Source organism: Temnothorax longispinosus, chromosome 1 (genome assembly GCF_030848805.1).
Source record: "Temnothorax longispinosus isolate EJ_2023e chromosome 1, Tlon_JGU_v1, whole genome shotgun sequence".
NCBI classification, from domain to species: Eukaryota; Metazoa; Arthropoda; class Insecta; order Hymenoptera; family Formicidae; genus Temnothorax; species Temnothorax longispinosus.
The window spans coordinates 12876703-12895498 of NC_092358.1; the positions used below are offsets into that span (position 1 = coordinate 12876703).

The 18796-nt window shown below is 33.7% G+C and overlaps 1 protein-coding gene across 2 annotated transcripts in view; it reads right to left on the reverse strand.

Moving 5' to 3' along the window:
* Positions 1-109: 109 nt before the first annotated feature.
* The window catches only part of LOC139810003 (short-chain dehydrogenase/reductase family 16C member 6), a 64646-nt gene continuing 45959 nt past the window's right edge, over positions 110-18796 (reverse strand). For both annotated transcript variants that reach the window (XM_071773352.1, XM_071773347.1), the window contains 3 exons: positions 2605-2687; positions 2072-2188; positions 110-2001 (listed from right to left, as the gene is read on the reverse strand). In XM_071773352.1, the coding sequence (XP_071629453.1) occupies positions 1791-2001; positions 2072-2188; positions 2605-2687 (411 nt within the window). In that variant the 3' untranslated portion in view covers positions 110-1790. The remainder of the gene's footprint in view (positions 2002-2071; positions 2189-2604; positions 2688-18796) is intronic.

Consider the following 18796-nt stretch of genomic DNA (forward strand, 5'->3'; position numbering starts at 1 on the left):
GAACGATCGTAGTGGTCAAAAGAAGCAAATATAGTATGTTTCTCAATGAAAACATTTTGACAAATTTCTGTATATAGGTACTTAACATCGTTCGTGCAAAAAGATCAAGTAAGATAAGTGGAATTTATTACGTCTTCTTGTGTTGTAAAGTACAAAATACATGACATAACAGGTACAAAATGGTTATGCAACATACCGTAACACGTATGTATTTTAATTATTTCACCTTTGCAAAGGTAAATAAATTACGGCATTGTATAAGGATTAATCAAAATGTTTTAAACTAAAATCTATTGTATATATATTTATTGTAAAAATCTATTATTAAGACAAATATAGAAATTGTATAATAAAAAAATTAATTTTTTATTTTCTTAGAAGAAGAGGAGATATTACAATGCTCTCAGCTTATAAAAGCAATATACTATATATATATATATATATATATATATATATATATATATTATATATACGTGTAGTATCGAAAATAAGAGATAAGATTTTACAGTTTCAACATATATAGGTATTGCATACGAATATTTCGTACATGGATATTTCGAAGATATTGTGATATGAATAATTTACCTGAAAGGTTTTTTTTGTTCCTGATATGGAAACTTTGCGTTTACATATTATTAAAATAAACTTTACATATTACACATGTTACACACTCTGACATCCTTATATCAATCAAATATAATATCGGTTGAATGAGCGATATTACATAATTTATTACTTAAAATTACGCTTTGGAAAACTGAAGCTTAAACCACGCGCAAATTGCATTATACATCAATCATAAGTAAATTTGTTCAGCATACAATAATATACATTATTCTTATAACGTAAATATCTCTTACAATATTATATAAAATAACGGATAGAAGAAAAACAAAATCTTTACAAATTCTGTAAAATTATTAAACAGTTTGTTTAATTAACATTACGGTAACATGTTTCTACAATGTAGCATCAAATTACAAATACTCTAATGTTACTTTTATACCTAGTACTGACATCATTTACAAGTTCAGTATCACATTTTTCCACCATATATACCTATTTATTATATTTTTTCATGTAAAAAAGGTAAAACTTTACGCCAAAGACCGCAAAAGTAGCTTCAGGTTCATTGATCTTGTTTTTACTAAGATCCACATTCAGCGTTATGAAATTAGGTACTATAAAACTTCCATAGACGCAAAACATAGGATTACCGTAGGAATCGCTATTACGAAATGCTGTTACTGTTACATATGCATGTCTTCCACGCCTCTGAATTAAAATAAGTATAACGCACTCTGCTTAGGGAGGAATTCAATTTTGCGCAATATTAAGCAAAGACTGCACTTCTAAGTGTATCAACACGATTTCGAAACAATTCGTAATTATCGCGAAATCGTCACGTATGTGAAAGCTTTTTATGTTGTACTAACAACATAAAATGTTGTAAGTCATACAATCAAAAGCAAAGATACTGTCCAGTTCTGGTAAGATTAAAATGCATTTGCACCGAGCTTCTCCTCTCTTCTAGCAATCGATTGACCTGCCAGTCGCTGAAGGCACTACGAAAAGAAACTTGAAGAGAGAGAAACTCTGTGCAAGTACATTTCTACTCGTCAAAATTGATAGTATTTTTGTTTATATTTCCCATCCACCGAAATAATTGAAAAGATCGAAACACAAAGAACCAAAGGCCAACGCTGCATGGTTGCAAGATAGAGACGCGATATAGGAAGAGACAAAATATATTCTAGACCGATAATAAAACCGTGACGGAGCAAGAAAGTTTAAGGCTTTCTTTCGGAGCTGGATATACGTCTGGCTAATTGTTGATGGATGGTCGCGCTGTTCGGATCCTTTGATGGCGGTACGGTACATTCCTCTTCCGCGACAGTTGCAGTTCTAGTTGCAGCTATAAACTTGCTATCTTCGTGGCCGGGCGAAGCGTCTCTGACTAACCCACGAAGAAACATAGCGACGCATGGCCATGGAAATATCCTACGTTTTATCGATTATGCAGTTTTTTTGTATGAGCGGCTAAATAATAATGAAATAACAATTTACTTACCATTTTAGAGTAAGCAGAATTTGTAAGTAGCCCGGAATGATGGTATATTTCTCGTTACACCTCATCGCCATTATTATTCTATCAGCTACAGCATTTGGACTTAGAGTTGGGATATATCTAAATTTCAAATATACTTTTTATAATGAGCTTGTAGTATGTTCAAAATTTTTTGATCAAATATTTCAAAAATTTTATAGAATATTTTCTAATGTGATCAAATATAAAGAGAAAAGTGAACAGAATAGAAACAAATTTTTGCACACATTATTGTGTAAAAACATGTCAAAACCAGAATTATAAACAAATTTATCAATATAAATATAAAAAATACATATAGGTATATAATATATACATATACACATAAATTTATATTGATGTTATTTATTTATATTTATATATTATTAAAAGGATACAAATAATATGTTAATTTATAAATTAATACGCTTCTAGATAATTTTTTGAAATTTTTAGAACATTTGATTAATTTGATATATTTATTGTATTAATCACAAATATCATAAAATGTTATCTACCTTGATTGAACGTCGTCGAACATACCAGTACTGCGGATGAAATAAGGACATACGACTGTTGTGTTGATATCGTATCCTTCGTACTAGAGCAGGATGGAGTAAAAATGAGTTTATTGATTAGTCAAGAATACGCAGGTAAGTACGATTCTAGTAATTATAACGTGCCATCTCTCGTAGGTAGAGCGAGTTAAATTGAATAGAAAAGTCCTTTACCGTTTTGTAAATCTCCATAATTAATGATAAATTAATTAATAAAGATCTGCAAATCAGCGTGTGTCCACGCAATTCGACGAGAAGAGACAGCCTAGCGTTAAGGTCTCCGCGCAAACAAAAATATAAGGAACAAGGAACAGATATTAGCGAATAGCGATTAGGACTAAGGTATTAGAAATAAAGCTGACAGGCAACAAAAACAGAGAATAACACAAGCAATAGATTTTTAACTTGTAGGAAGCCATGTATCAATGCTACACCAGCTTTATTCCTGATTTTTTATTTCTAATCACTAATATTTGTTTTTTGTTCCTTAGATTTTTGATTGTGCGGGGGGGCTTTTATGGTTATTACGCGCGCGACGAGACATTAGGAGGAACACTCTGTATTAAACAATGATTATGCATGAACGCGTTATGACGCGTGATGCTGGACCTAACAATTGCACGCATAACAATCGTAAACTGGGATATCTCTTTTCGCCGAATCGTGAGGACGTATGCCGATTCGCGGATTTCTATTAACCCTCGAAAGCCCCTACTCAGGGACCCCAACAAAATTTTGGAACTACGTTTGTGTGGAAGTATCATTTAAATTACAAAAAAAAAATGATATCTCTTTAAATTACAGCGCCAATTACAGAGAAAACATATATATTGCCTCAAAAAATAATTGTTGCACTACTTTGAAAAATCTTTAAATTGTGTTTTTTAACAAGGGAATACAAGATATTTAAATACAAAGTTTACATGTGTATTTTTTAGTGGTCACAAAGAATTACAGAGGTAACAGTACAAAATAAAAATATTTTATTAAAATACATAAATTTTTTTTGTAAAAAAACTTGGCGCTGCTAGTTATTTTTCGCGCTAATTATTTTTATTTATTGTTGTCCTTATTTATTTAAAATTTCGAGGTCTAGCAGCGCCAAGTTTTTTTACAAGAAAAATTTATGTATTTTAATAAAATATTTTTATTTTGTACTGTTACCTCTGTAATTCTTTGTGACCACTAAAAAATACACAGGTAAACTTTGTATTTAAATATCTTGTATTCTTTTGTTAAATTTAAACACAATTTAAAGATTTTTCAAAGTAGTGCAACAATTATTTTTTGAGGCAATATATATGTTCTCTCTGTAATTGGCGCTGTAATTTAAAGAGATATCATTTCTTTTTCGTAATTGTAATATATCACTTGAAGCGCGACTCTTCTTTTTGATAAGGTAACATAATTTTGTGATATGTCTTGATAGATCACTTAGGTTATAATTTTTCGGAAATAAAGATACTACTGCTTAGATTTTTTCGAGATTTTTCGAGATATAAAGATTACGTCTACCACTTGTTACTTAAATTTTTTCGAGGTATAATACTACCACTTTTTTTTTTTCGACGCAACAACATATAGGTACACTACTATGCGTGAACTTGGCGCCTTTTTTTACCTTTTTTTTAAAAAAGGTAATTTTGTACGGATATCACGCCTTTTTGTAGTATTACGCATTTTATAAACAGTATGTACAGGGTAAAGCTATTTGGAGGTATAATACTACCACTTTGTTTTTTTCGAGGTAACAACATAACAGGGTAACAACATAATACATATACATTACTATGCGTGTACTTGGGGTCTTTTTTTACCTTTTTTTTTAAAAGGTAATTTTGTACGGATATCACGCCTTTTTGTAGTGTTACGCATCTTAATCTTATAAACAATATATCTTATAATCTTATAAACAGTATATACAAGGTATGAAGCTAAAAGTGTTACGGACTATTATTTCTAAAGAAAACAATTTAATATTTTGCTTAGTTTTTTAAAAATAATAATCTGTAACCCTTTCAGCTGTACACCTTGTATATATTTTTCAATTTCAACATAAAACATAATCGCAATATAGCATGATTAATGTTAATAAGTCGTTAACTGTAAAATTCTTTATTTATTTTTATTCGCGTGTCTTACTGAATGTTGTTCGCAACTGTATATGTACCGATATCTTCAGGTATCGATATTTTTGATAATTACAGATGGACACCTGTAACACGTGTCTGAAATTTACCCGATTTGTTTATTCTTTTATTCCCTTCAACTAATGGCAAATTAATTCTATTTGATAAAAGCAATTCTGTTAAATTTCTCATACATAACGCATCGTTTATAATTTTCTATTATAAATATTAAATAGTACGATATATATATATTCGTACTCACATCCTTGGAAATTATTTCGAGAATTCGAGCGAATGTCACAACTAGATAAAATTATCTTTCATATTTTGACAGTTGAGTAGGAACATATTTAAGTTAGCGAAAAATGATTCTCTGAAACCGCACGTGTGTGTGTAAATAATTCAGTAGAAAATATATAATCTTCATTTCAAAATACATTTGCACACTACGTACCAAAAATATATAATATGATAACGTAGTTTTTGCTATTCAATTGATTGAATTTCAGAAAAGAAAAATATTTAAAAGTATATAACTATGTCAGTCAATAAAGAGACATAGACGCAAATTGAATCATATATATTTAATTGCCTGCTCATTAAATATAAAATGCAAACACATAGAAATTGTATATTTTTCTATACTTAAATGCAATAGGAAGAAATAATTAAACAAGTATCCTTGCATAGGAATATTGTGCATAATTTTTACAAAACAGAGATTCGCGCAATTAAGATATATAATAAAATTAATAACGATTCTATAAATCTTAGTTATACGACATGATCTTTTTAATTATGAAACTTACAAACTAACGGAAAAAGATTGGTATCCTAAATCGAAAACAAATTATGTGTACACATAATAAAAATTGTATGAATTAAAATTATGTGTATACACATAATAAAAATGCGGAATTATTTTTGTCAGACATAATTTTAATTCATCCAATTTTTATTAGACATAATTTTAATTCGTCCAATTTTTATTATGTCTAGACATAATTTTAATTCAGCGAATTTTTATTATGTCATGACATAATTTTAATTCTGCCACTAGGGAATTTGTAAGTCGATTCTTATGAATCAAGCTTGAATTCGATGTCTAGGTGTCCCAGGTTGCCGATGACGAGGTCCACATAGTGCGCTCCATAGTTTTCGGTATCCAGGTGTATTAATACCTTGAATTCGATGTCCACGTGTTCCAGGTTGCCGATGACGGGTTCCAGATAGTGCGCTTTATAGTTTTCGGTGTCCAGATGTAATAATACGTTGAATTCGATGTCTAGGTGTCCCACGTTGCCGATGACGAGGTCCACATAGTGCGCTCCGTAGTTTTCGGTGTCTACGTGTATTAATACCTCGAATTCGATATCTACGTGTCCTACATTCAGATTTAAAGTTATTAATACACCTAGACACCAAAAACTACGAAGCGCACTATGTGGACCTCGTCATCGGCAACCTGGGACACGTAGACATCGAATTCGAGGTATTATTACACCTAGACACCGAAAACTATGAAGCGCACTATCTGGACCTCGTCATCGGCAACCTGGGATACCTAGACATTGAATTCAAGCTTGATTCATAAGAATCGACTTAAAAATTCCCTAGCGGCACTTTCTGCCAAGCGTAGAGAACCTTCTTTTCCGTTGACTCAATATTTATATATATACCTAATTTACCTAAATAGAAATCTTCCTCCTGACCGATAAGTCTATCGACCTAATTTCGAAATACGCGCGCGATATCGAAACTGGCGATACCTGCGCCGCCAGCGTCGAAAAAGTGAAAGGGACGTTTCTCCGATAATCATAATAATATTGAGACGTCGGCGTTAGGAGGAGGAGTATCTTAAAAATAAATTTTCACATTTGGACTTTGCGTCGCAATATCTCCGCTCGTAGGGCACGTAGCGGAATATTATGGCTGCATTCGAGGAGCGCGCTATTAGCGCTATTGCATCATTCTGTCTTTATCGCTCATCAGGTGTAAAACAAGGATAGAAAAAGCAAATAGCGCTAATAGCGCGCTCCCCGAATCCAGCCTATAAGAGAAACCCCCCCCCCCCCTAATTGGACCCCAAGCTATCGATCAAGCCTACTTAGAACTTGATCCGTTCACTCGTTATCGAGATCTCAACATCTCGGGTACTCGCAACCCGTCGCGTCGCGTAAAAGAGTCACGGTCGGTCTCGCTCCGCGTGTACTTGGCGCGAGACACTACCGTGTTTCTTGATACTTTTTAATGCGTATTTTTTGGGTAATATTTTTTTAAACAAATTCTGCGATTACCATCATAATTCTCAGAAAATTTACGATCGATTGGAAAAAAATAAAATAAATTATAATACATTGATGTTTTCGGAACTTATGAGCGAAAACTGGCTGAGGTTCTCCAGACCTCAGTGTGGCTTACAGATATGCAAAAAATAAGTGGCCTGCGCGAGGGTTAATGTCTTATTATTTATTATAGGTATTGCCATAATCACAAAATGGTAAAGGACTTTTTATTCAGTTTAATCTGCTCTACCTCTTACCCATGAGAGGTGGCACGGTATTTACCAGACACTCTGTGTGTGTGTGTGTGTGTGTGTGTGTGTGTGTGTGCGCGGGCGCGCGCGCGTGCGTGCGCACCAAAATAAAAATAAAATATTTCATACACTATTGATATTTTACAATTTTGTCTTAATGTTTTTTTATACAGGGTGCATTGTAACATGTGGAATCCACTTTAACGGTGATAGAAGATACAAAAACAATGAAAAAAGTTCATATCACATGTGTACTATTTGACCTTGTTTCCGAGTTATAGTCATCTCCAGTAATGTAAAGCTGTTTAACGTTATAAAAAATGCTCAAAGGGGTCATCTTCGGTTTGAATGCAAGCCTGCAGTCGTCGTATCTTTTAAATGATTCTGTATCTCGTAATTAAGCGTTCATGTAATCACTAGAATGTTTTCTTGTTTGGAAGATGTCTATTAGAGAAACAATCCGCGTATATAGACGTCTTGCTTCGACTGAATTACAATCGACAAGTCCATACATCAAATGCATGTCTGTCATTTCCTGATTTGAATACTCTTCATTCTTAGGTACTTCTAACACACAGTAAATTAGTGAATTATTAAGGAGGTTCTACAGATAATGGATGTATCTAAAAATTGGAAAAAACTTTATGGACGTATAAATTAAGATGCGAAAAAAGTGCTCGAAAAATTTTAGCATCGGTTACCGTGTAAAAATTTGCAAAAATGAATTTTGAAATCACAGTTTTGGTAAAACTGAAGGAGAGCTCCCTCCTCACCGATTTCGATGAAATTAGGCTTAATCGATTCGTTTTTGCACAAAACGAATGAATCTGGCAGAAAAAAGCCCCGCTCGGCCCCGCGACGCGAGATATTAACTGTTAAAGTTGACGACTATCAGGTTATGAGACCTGTCATAACGACGCGATGTAGCGACTGGTAGCGACCACGAACCACGAACATGCCCTGCGGCCATATGCGCATGCTCCGTAGCCGCACGCGTATGCAAAAGAAGGTCACGTGACAACTGTCCAAGCGGTAAGTAAAACAATTTCAAATGTTGATTCTCTTTTGTACACCAACTATTCTCTGCTTTAACAAATTATTTCTGTTACAAATATTAAGCGTTTAAGTTAACGAAACATAAATAATTTGTTAAAGCAGAGAATAGTTGGTATATGAAAAGTACACATAAATATTTACTTTTCATATATCAACTATTCTCGGCTTTAACAAATTATTTATGTTACAGATATTAAGTGTTGAAGTTAACGAATCAGAAATAAAATTGTTAAAGCAGAGAATAGTTGGTATATGAAAAGTTCATATTTACATGTACTTTTCATATACCAACTATTCTCTGCTTTAACAAATTATTTCTGTTACAAATATTAAGCGCTAAAGTTAACGAAACATAAATAATTTGTTAAAGCAGAGAATAGTTTTTATATGAAAAGTACACATAAATATTTATTTTTCATATATCAACTATTCTCTGCTTTAACAAATTATTTATGTTACAGATATTAAGTGTTGAAGTTAACGAAACAGAAATAAAATTGTTAAAGCAGAGAATAGTTGGTATATGAAAAGTTCATATTTACATGTACTTTTCATATACCAACTATTCTCTGCTTTAACAAATTATTTCTGTTACAGTTATTAAGCGTTTAAGTTAACAAAACATAAATAATTTGTTAAAGCAGAGAATAGTTGGTATGTAAAAAGTACACATAAATACAAGCATAAATATGTACTTACCAAACAGACAGTTGTCACGTGACCTTCTTTTGCATGCGCGTGCGGCTACGGAGCATGCGCATGTGGCCGCAGGGCATGTTCGTGGTCGCTACCAGTCGCTACATCGCGTCGGTATGACAGGTCTCATAACCTGATAGTCGTCAACTTTAACAGTTAATATCTCGCGTCGCGGGGCCGAGCGGGGCTTTTTTCTGCCAGATTCATTCGTTTTGTGCAAAAACGAATCGATTAAGCCTAATTTCATCGAAATCGGTGAGGAGGGAGCTCTCCTTCAGTTTTACCACAGTTTTTAACATAAGCTACATATGGCAGAGGGGCTCTTGGAGACAGGAAACGAGATATTAATTATATAAAGGCAACCTACCAGAGATTCAAAAAACGGAGCTCTTATAGATCTTAATCTAAGCTTTTCAGAAATATCGAGAAAAACAAGGGTTATCGCGTAAAATTTTGTGATATTGGCTATTGAAACAGGCCATATCACAGTTCACGTAGCGTGCTTCGAATAACAAGGGAGATTTGGCAATGTCGCAGCGACTGCACCCGCGCGAAAAGTGTACAGCCAGTACAGCACCACAGTATGACAGCACCTCAAACTTAAGCACCTAACGTTTACGAGCGCTTACGGAGAAGTACTCGTTCTAGAATTATGTGAAATTGTGAAATAACCACGGTCATATGAGCAGAACTGTCAAGTTCGCGACGTTACCACATTTTCTTCCATTATAAGCCGCCAGAGTCAAAGGAGCACTTACACGATATTTTTAATTATTCCTCGCTTCGACTAATATGGGTATGATATAAGCTCTAACGTCATCAAAATTCACGAAAATATTTTATGAATACTTAGAATCGATGAATTTGAAGATTTTCTCTTCATCTCTCAATTGACTAGAGAGTACCTGTAGAACCTCCTTAAGTATTTCTAGCAAAAGAATGACCTGAAGTAAGTAAACTCAATCAATAGAATGTGTGAAATTAACAAAATCGGAAAATATCCAAAAGATATCAAGCATATTGTTTACAAATACAGACCAAATGTAACTATTTCTACCTTTTATAACAGCTCCACATTACTGGAGTACAAACATGACTGTAACTCAGAAATAAGGTCAAATAGGACACATGTTGATATAAACTTTTTTCATTAATTTTATGTCTCCACTGAAGTGGGCCCCACATCTTACGATACATCTTGTATATATATATGCACAATAATGTAATTTAGAGAAATTAAATTATATAAAAATTATATGATTCAATTTTGAAAACATTAATGATATTGGCATTTAATAAAGTAAATAAAGGATATATACCCGGGAAAAAAAAAGGATTAAATCTGATCAGATCAAATTTTATCTGGTCAGATATGCTCAGATATGACTTCTCATGTCTGCGCAGATTTGGTCATATATGTTCATATATAACTATATATAACAATATATGAAGTGTAATCTGATCATTGATGGTTCAGATCGAACCATATCTACTCAGATCGGACCATATCCTGCTCAGATCGAACTATATCTGTGATTGAATTTCATCGATACAGTCCAGATCTGACTGTATCTGTTTAGATATAACCATATTTATACTCGAATGCGATCCAAAATACATTACATCTGACCATATCTGTCCAGATATAAGTCGAACTGAGGTTGTGTTTGATCGAAAACTGTTTAGGTATGACGATATCTGGCCATGTTTAACTATGATAAATTAAATGTTCGATGATAGATATTCGTCTAATGTGATATTTAAATATATAAATTATAAAATTATAAAATATTAAATATATAAGTTATTTATACGTAGCAAATTAAAGATATTCAATTAAATATCTTTGATATAATTATATAAAAATAATTTATATGATAAAAATATAATTTGCAGAAAACAAGTATTTTTTATAAACAAAAAAATGTTAGTTATTTGTTATAAAAGCATTTTCATCAATTCGCCTTATATCTAAAATACAAAAGACAATCACAGAAATATAAGTTATTTCGTACATTGTAAGCTTACAGATGATGAATAAACAAAAGTAAAAAAAATTTTCAATTTGATTATTATTTAATAGCTAGATTACATTAAAAATTTTGTTGAAGTTATTTGGAGACTTGCATAAATAATTACGAACTCAAATAAAAATTATTAGAGACTACATTTTTTACTTTAATTAATAGGAATTATTTACTGGTTATACAGGGTGTAACAAAAAGGTCGGGAATCTATAATATTGTTGTAAAAAAAAAAAAAAAATTAAAAATTTGATATTTTGTAGACGTAAATTCAATTTTGCAAAATTGCAAATGTAAAGATTAATAAAAATTAACATTATTATTAGATTCCTTTCATTATTCTACGAATGAAGGTAAAGTTATCGAAAAGTGAATACTTTATGAGATATCTCATATTTTATGTTAAAAATGTCATGACAAAATTTAAAATATTTCGGAAAATTCTTAACGAAAGGAGCTTAATGTTTTGAAAACGTCTCGACAAGGGTTACAAGAATATGACATAAAAAATAGGGGTCCTCGTTTAAAAAACTCAATATGACCTTGATGTGACTTTCTCAAGATCGTTCAAGATCAAATCAATATCACCACATAATGGATAACTATTCTAAAACTTTTGTATAAAACATTTCTTCCGAAAACGTCATTTTTCCGAGAAAATTCAGTGTCCCGACCTTCTTGTTGTACCCTGTGCAAATGTCGGATCATCCGATAGATGGTATTCGATGAGATCCGTTTCTCGTATTTAAAATGACAAATGATAGTATAAAAATGGTATATAAATCAAGTGTACGGTACAACTTATATATCATCAGTTGTATCACACGCTTATAATAAAGTGGCACACAATTTCAAATTCAATCGATATATTTATGGTTTTATAACATTTTACATCCCTTCATAATTTTTAATTATATCTGAGCAGATCTGGATTCATTCGGTAAATAATTATATCTGGCAGATCAAATTATATCTGGTCAGATCTGGTTATATCTGTTCAGATCTGGTCAGACAGAGACAATTTGCAGATCAAATTATATCTGGTTAGATCTGATGAACCAGATCTGGTCATATCTCGGCAGATCTAATTCTTTTTTCCCGGGTATTAAAAAATTGATTGTATACTATATTTGTATACTATATTGTATATTATATTGTTTTCTGTAACTGTCTCTCTCTCTCTCTCTCTCTCTCTCTCTCTCTCTCTCTCTCTCTCTTTGCTTCTTCATAAAGGAAGCTTTGTTTTCGTAAATCTCGTGTATATGGACCTTCGATCGCGTATAAAGTTAGGTCTAATCAACTAAATCCAAAAGAATTATATATGAAATAGGGGTAGAAAAGACGGAAGAAAGAATCGTTTTTTTTTTTAGTTTTCGATGCCAATGTATTCTGAATGTTCTAAAACGTCGGAAAATCGCATAAAAAAATGTCTGTATGTATGTATGTATGTACACACTCATAACTCGAAAAGTACTTCATAAAAAAATTATTTTTTATAGTGTTTTGGAAAGCTCTCGAAGTAACCTTTAAGAATATGCAATAAAAAATGGGGAGTTTCAATTGTTAAAGGTTTTAGAGCTATCACAGACATTTCTCAAAAAATTCAAAATTTTATAAAAAATGAACTTTTTTACCGATCATCGCCAAATTCAATACCAACCTTCCTTTAATAATACTCTACATTGGAAAAAAAATTAAGCCCGATATCTAAAAAATTACGGAAGTTAGAGCTACTATAACACCTCAAATACCACACACACACACACACACAAATTATATATAAGAATTAAGCATTTATCCATGTAGATTATATATGATTATATATAATTATATATAAACTGTAAATTCGGATTATCCAATAAATGGCATTCGATAGGATTCGTTTCTCGTATTTAATAAATTTAACGAACAGTGGTATAAAAACGGTATTAAGAGACACGGCACTGTCTTACGTCAAGCAGTGCCAAGTTATAATATATGGAATAAATCATTTCACTTTTGATTATACAGCTTTTGAAAAAATATATATCTTAATTTATCAATGCTTTATTATCGAAGCAGTTCTTTTTTAACCGAGTTCAAAAAAAGGAGGTTCTATATTCGGCCTTATATGTATGTCCGCGATTTTCTATGAAACTATTGGACGGATTTAAATGCGGTTTTTACTGTCCTATAGAGCAATCCTCCAGGAAGGTTTTAGTACATTATATTGATTTAATAAAGCACTAAAAAAGTATAAAATAAAAATTTTTTAAAAAAATAGAACCGACTTTAAAAAAAGCTCTAAAAAATATTTAAAAAATTTAAAAAAATTGAAAAAAGCTTTAAAAAGTATAAAATAATACTTTTAAGAATCTCTTTCAATTTTTTGAAATCGGTGCAAAATGAGTAATACTTTTAAGAATCCCTTTCAATTGTTTGAAATCGGCGCCAAATTAATAATTACTAAATTAATTAATTTAATTTTTATATATATATTTATATATAATTAAATATAATCTTTTTTCCCAGGAAATGTCCGTAGTAGCTCTAACTTCCGCAATATCGGGCTATTTTTAATTCTATTACATTCTTCAGTTTTTTCTATCCCTATTTCATATAGTCATATACAATTCTTTAAGGACGTTTACCGGTTATAATCGTAGCCAAAAGTTTCACGCGCGTTCGGCTCTTTCCGTACAGCGCGACCACAGTATAAGTAAGAACATTAAGTTCACTCTGTGTCGGAGTCTTTGTTCTTCGTGGCAAACGTTCGTCATGATGTTGATTGTGCGAGCGTGTTTTATTTCAACCGCTTACTAGAAACCGCTTGATAATTGTATAAGTGAAAAAAAATATAAAAAATATGTATTAATTAAAATATTCGAAGCAAAAATGTCACAACACATGCACATAAGTAAAAAATACATGCGTGTTTTATTTGAATAACAGAAACCGCTTGTGATAATTATATAAGAAATGAAAAAAAAAATATAAGAAATATTATATTAATTAAATATTCGAAGCAAAAATGTCGACACATTTTATTCATGTATATTTTATTTATTTTATTTATGTATTAATATATTTATGTATTAATTTTTTTATGTATTTATTTATTTATTATTTTATTACATAATATTCAAATATTAGCATATTATTATTATAAGACATAAATGCATTAATATATTAATGTATTAATTTTTTCAAATGTATTTATTTATTATGTATCTTATTACATAATATACAAATAGCATATTTATTTATGTATTAATGTGTTAATGTATTTATGTATTTATGTGTATTTAACGTATTTATGTATTCATGTATTTGTCATAATGAATACGTACCTTTCTGAATCTTTCGGAAATCGGAATAAAGTTTCCTCCCACAATCTTTAAATACACATCGATAACCACTTTTATTACTCATTATGATTTTATTTAAAAAAATTTTTTTAAATAAATACAAATACAATACAACTGACGCGCCGATGTATCTAACCAAATGAACTGTCAGATGACACCCATATACAGCATGGAATATGCAAGAAATGTGCTATAAACAATTTATAAATATTTTAATATTCTACGGGTAATTCAGAATATTCTGTAGAAGTTCTATAAATATTCCATGAAATTTTGTCCATTCGGAATATGCATAGAATATTCTACAAATGTCTAATAAATATAGTACATTTAAAAAATGCATAGAATGTTCTATAAATATTTTGACAAATATAGAATATTTGGAATATTTACGGAACATTTTGTTAATATTCTTAAACATTTATAGCATGTGCTATAAATATTCTGAAAAACTTTTCTAGAATTGTTATGAATAGTTCAATAATAATCTGTGAACATTGCAATGAACATGAAATATTCAGAATATTAATAGAATATTTTTTACATATTAGTAGAATATTTTTAAAATAATCTATAAACATTTCAGGAAAAATATTGAAAACATTCTAATTATTCTAGGAATATTTAAAGAATATTTTGGAACATTATATAAATATTCTGGAAAGCATTAATAAAAACTTTTTAGAAATCCGAGACCCTTGCGAGCTAACGAAGGGGAAGCGTAACGAGACCGCGAGAGAGTCCCCAGGTAGGAAACGCCGATACTCGAGAAACGAGCCAAGACTGGCACGAGTGTCGGCTTGCCGACGTTTAATGCCCAAGCCTGGCCCAACTATTACCCGAATTTGGGTAGCCGAGGCTTGGCAAACAAATGCCGCCCAATATTGGGCCAAAGCTTAATAACCAATCCTTATTCTTTATCATTATTATTAGATTTACAATTTTCTTTTTAAAAAAATAATTAAAAATATATAATTTTATAAAAAAATTGCATAATGAGCCGGCACTGGTTTCTGACATTCACCCGACATTGAGAAATATTATATCATATATCTAATTCAAATTTTATTACTCTTTTTAAACTGAATTTGTTTCTTAAGATGATTTTTGAAAAATTATATATTTGCGCTGGTTATGACATATGTAGACTATATATAACGCTTATATCAAATTAAGAAGTAGTCTATCACGTAAGGCAGTTGGCTCACGATGACGAGGTCCCTAGTTCGAATCCCACCAAGGTAAGTGTGTTTTTCAAATACGAGAAAATATTTATAATCATAGACTGCATCTAAAGAAACAAATTTAGTTAAAAAATAGTAATAAAATTTCGAAATAAATAATTTTTTTTATGTCGGGTGAATAGTAAATGTATACAGAATATGCGATATCCCATTTTTAATCCTAAAATAATCTATAAATGTTCTATAAATATATTTTGCATATATAAAAAAAATTATGGATTATGCGGAAAAATTTATAAAACATTTGTAGATTATTCAAGAATATTTACAGTCTAAGGACATTCAAAGCGGGACATTACACGTTCTTTGCACATTTATAGATCATTCATAGAAAATTCATGAATATTCTAAAGAATATTTATAGAACACTAGCATGCCCCGCCGGGCTTCGCCCCGGAAAACATGTGTATTAAGACACGCAAATAGTCTCTCTCTCTCTCTCTCTCTCTCTCTCTCTCTCTCTCTCTCTCTCTCTCTCTCTCTCTCTCCCTCGATCTCCTCTCTCTCTCTCTCTCTCTCTCTCTCTCTCTCTACTTCCCCCTCTCTCTCTTTCTCTCTCCCACTCCTCCCCTCTCTCTCTCTCCCTCTCCCTCTCCCTCTCCCTCTTTCTCTCTCTCTCCCATTTCCCTCTCTCTCTCTCTGTCTCTCTCTCTCTCTCTCTCTCTCTCTCTCTCCCGCTCTGGAAAATTTCGTAACCAATTTCCAAAAAAATACCGATTCCCAAAAAGATCGGTAAAAAAAAACTATACAGTTTATAGCACTCCCCGGGAAATTCTACCCCTACTTCATATATAATTTTTTGCGATTCGGTCAATTAATTCCCGAAAAATTTGAAAAATTTTTGATGCCGGCTTCCAAAAAAATCGGTAACGAAAAATTATACACTTTATAACATTCCCCGGAAAATTCTACCCCCGTTTCATATACAATTCTTTGAGATTCGGTCAATTATTTTCCGGAAATTAAAAAAAATTAGAAAAACCGGTTTCCAAAAAATCGGTAACAAAAAACTATACACATTATGACACTCCCCGGGAAATTCTACTCCTGTTTCATATATATTTCTTTGAAATTCGGTCAATTATTTCCCGAAAAAATGAAAAAATGTCGAATACCGGTTCCCAAAAAGATCGATAACAAAAAATTATACACTCTATAACACTCCCCGGAAAATTCTACCCTTATTTTATATACTTTTGGTAAAAATTCGATCGAATAGTTCAAGAGTGTATAAAGGACATACATACATACATACATACATACATACATACATACTGTGACGTTGCGGCTCGCCGCATCGTCGCGGCGCCCCGCCGCCGTCACAAGACGCGGAATTTCGCGCCCAGGGACGGACCAGGGAGGCAACGGCGAGATCTCCAGGGGTCGTATTTAATCGCGTTTCCGCATTCTGATTACTTTCTTTTGTTTTTTATGCAATGTAATACGCGCGGCACCTCACCCACACCACGGCAAACCTTCGAGGGAGTATTTGGCGAAGGAAATCAAGGACGATCGATAACCAAGGAGGGGTGGCAAACGCGGAAGCAGCAGAGATCGCGGGCTGGCGAGAGCAACGCGGCAGGCGGGCGGCACATGCGGCAGCGACGGACGAGGCCGCCGATAGCGGGGCCCCGAGCGCTGGGTAGACACCCGGCTTCAGCAAATGATCTCCACAAAACATCGACCTACGGGGTGACTGATCACCGCCCCAGGGTCAAACCGGCGGCACACCGGCGAGGACCGAGTTCCGTCCGCCGCTAAGGACCAAAATTTGAGGAGTCGCACGCCGCCGAGGGACCGTTGCCCGCCCCCAAAGGATCTCGTATCGACAGCACTGCGCCGGGACACCGCGGGCTTGCAAGCTCGCGCCCGATTGGCTCACGCGCCCTCAGGAAGGGGTACCGTATCGATTCCGCAATCGAGCGGGTCTAGCGTTTTCACTCTCTGGTCGTCCGTCGGCGAGATACTAAGTTTTCTAAGATAAGCGATAGCCACCCCGAGTCGGGTATTTCGATAATTGTCTGGCGGATCGAGGATCGTGGAGGAAGGTGACGGCGAGGAGCCCAGGAGGAGGCATATCACCGGTGAGGTTGCCCGTAAATCGCGTTATGTAAAGCCACGACACCGCCCTCCGGTGCACGCTCTCGCTCGGGATAACGCATGTTAAGATCGAGTGTAATTTCGCGATCGATAACGAGAGCGAAGGGCCTCGGGATGGTATCGTGGCCGCGGAACCGTGGTACGAGCGTTATGGCGAATCCCTGGAGATCGCGATAGGCGTTAATGAGTTCGATATCGCGAGTATATTGCGTTGTCCTCGCGACCTTGGGGTACGGCCGCATACGGGCCGGTATTTCGTCAATTGCGTTACCGTTTCTTCGCGCCGGGAAATTCTTGTGTTCGAGCGTCGGTGTTAGTGTATCGATTTGTGTTCGGATCTCGTTATTACGGGTGATAATTGTGCTCTCGCGTTGAGAAACTTGCGTCCGGTATTAATTGCGTTACGTCCTATGGCGTCCCTGCTCGTGATAATCTCGAATTTTGCGTTGGAATGTCGATGGCAATGTTAATCGCGGTCGAAGGTCGTTCCCGCCGATTGATTAATTATGAGACTTGTATTCGCGTTAAGAAATTACCGGCGTTCACACGTTTCGTGCGTTTAGATGTTACTTGCGTAGTTCTTCCTGGCGTTCCGTGGTTATTAGACGCGTACTTCGAGTCAAAGGTGGTGTGGCCTTCTCCACACCTGGCGCCCAACATTATTAGCGATATCGCGACTTGCTTGGTTAAATGACTCGGCGCCTCCCCGTTGCGCCCGAGCCGAATATCTCGAGTTAAGTTAAGATATTGCGACAGAGTTTTCGTACGGTTTTCGACTCGAATTATTCATTGTGTGAGAATAGAGCCTTCAGCGTGTTTATTAGAGACTCAATTTCTTGATTTGTTTATGGAATTTATTTTCTCGACAACCAGTACTCAATAAATGTTATTTTCTTTGTTATCTGACTGAGTATGAAATTACCGTGTCACCCCGCCGAAAATCGCGCTGCCCTTCATTAACCCCGCCCGTGATTAGGTCAAGCTAGCCGATTCCACGCACCTCCACACTTCGTTTTGCGTC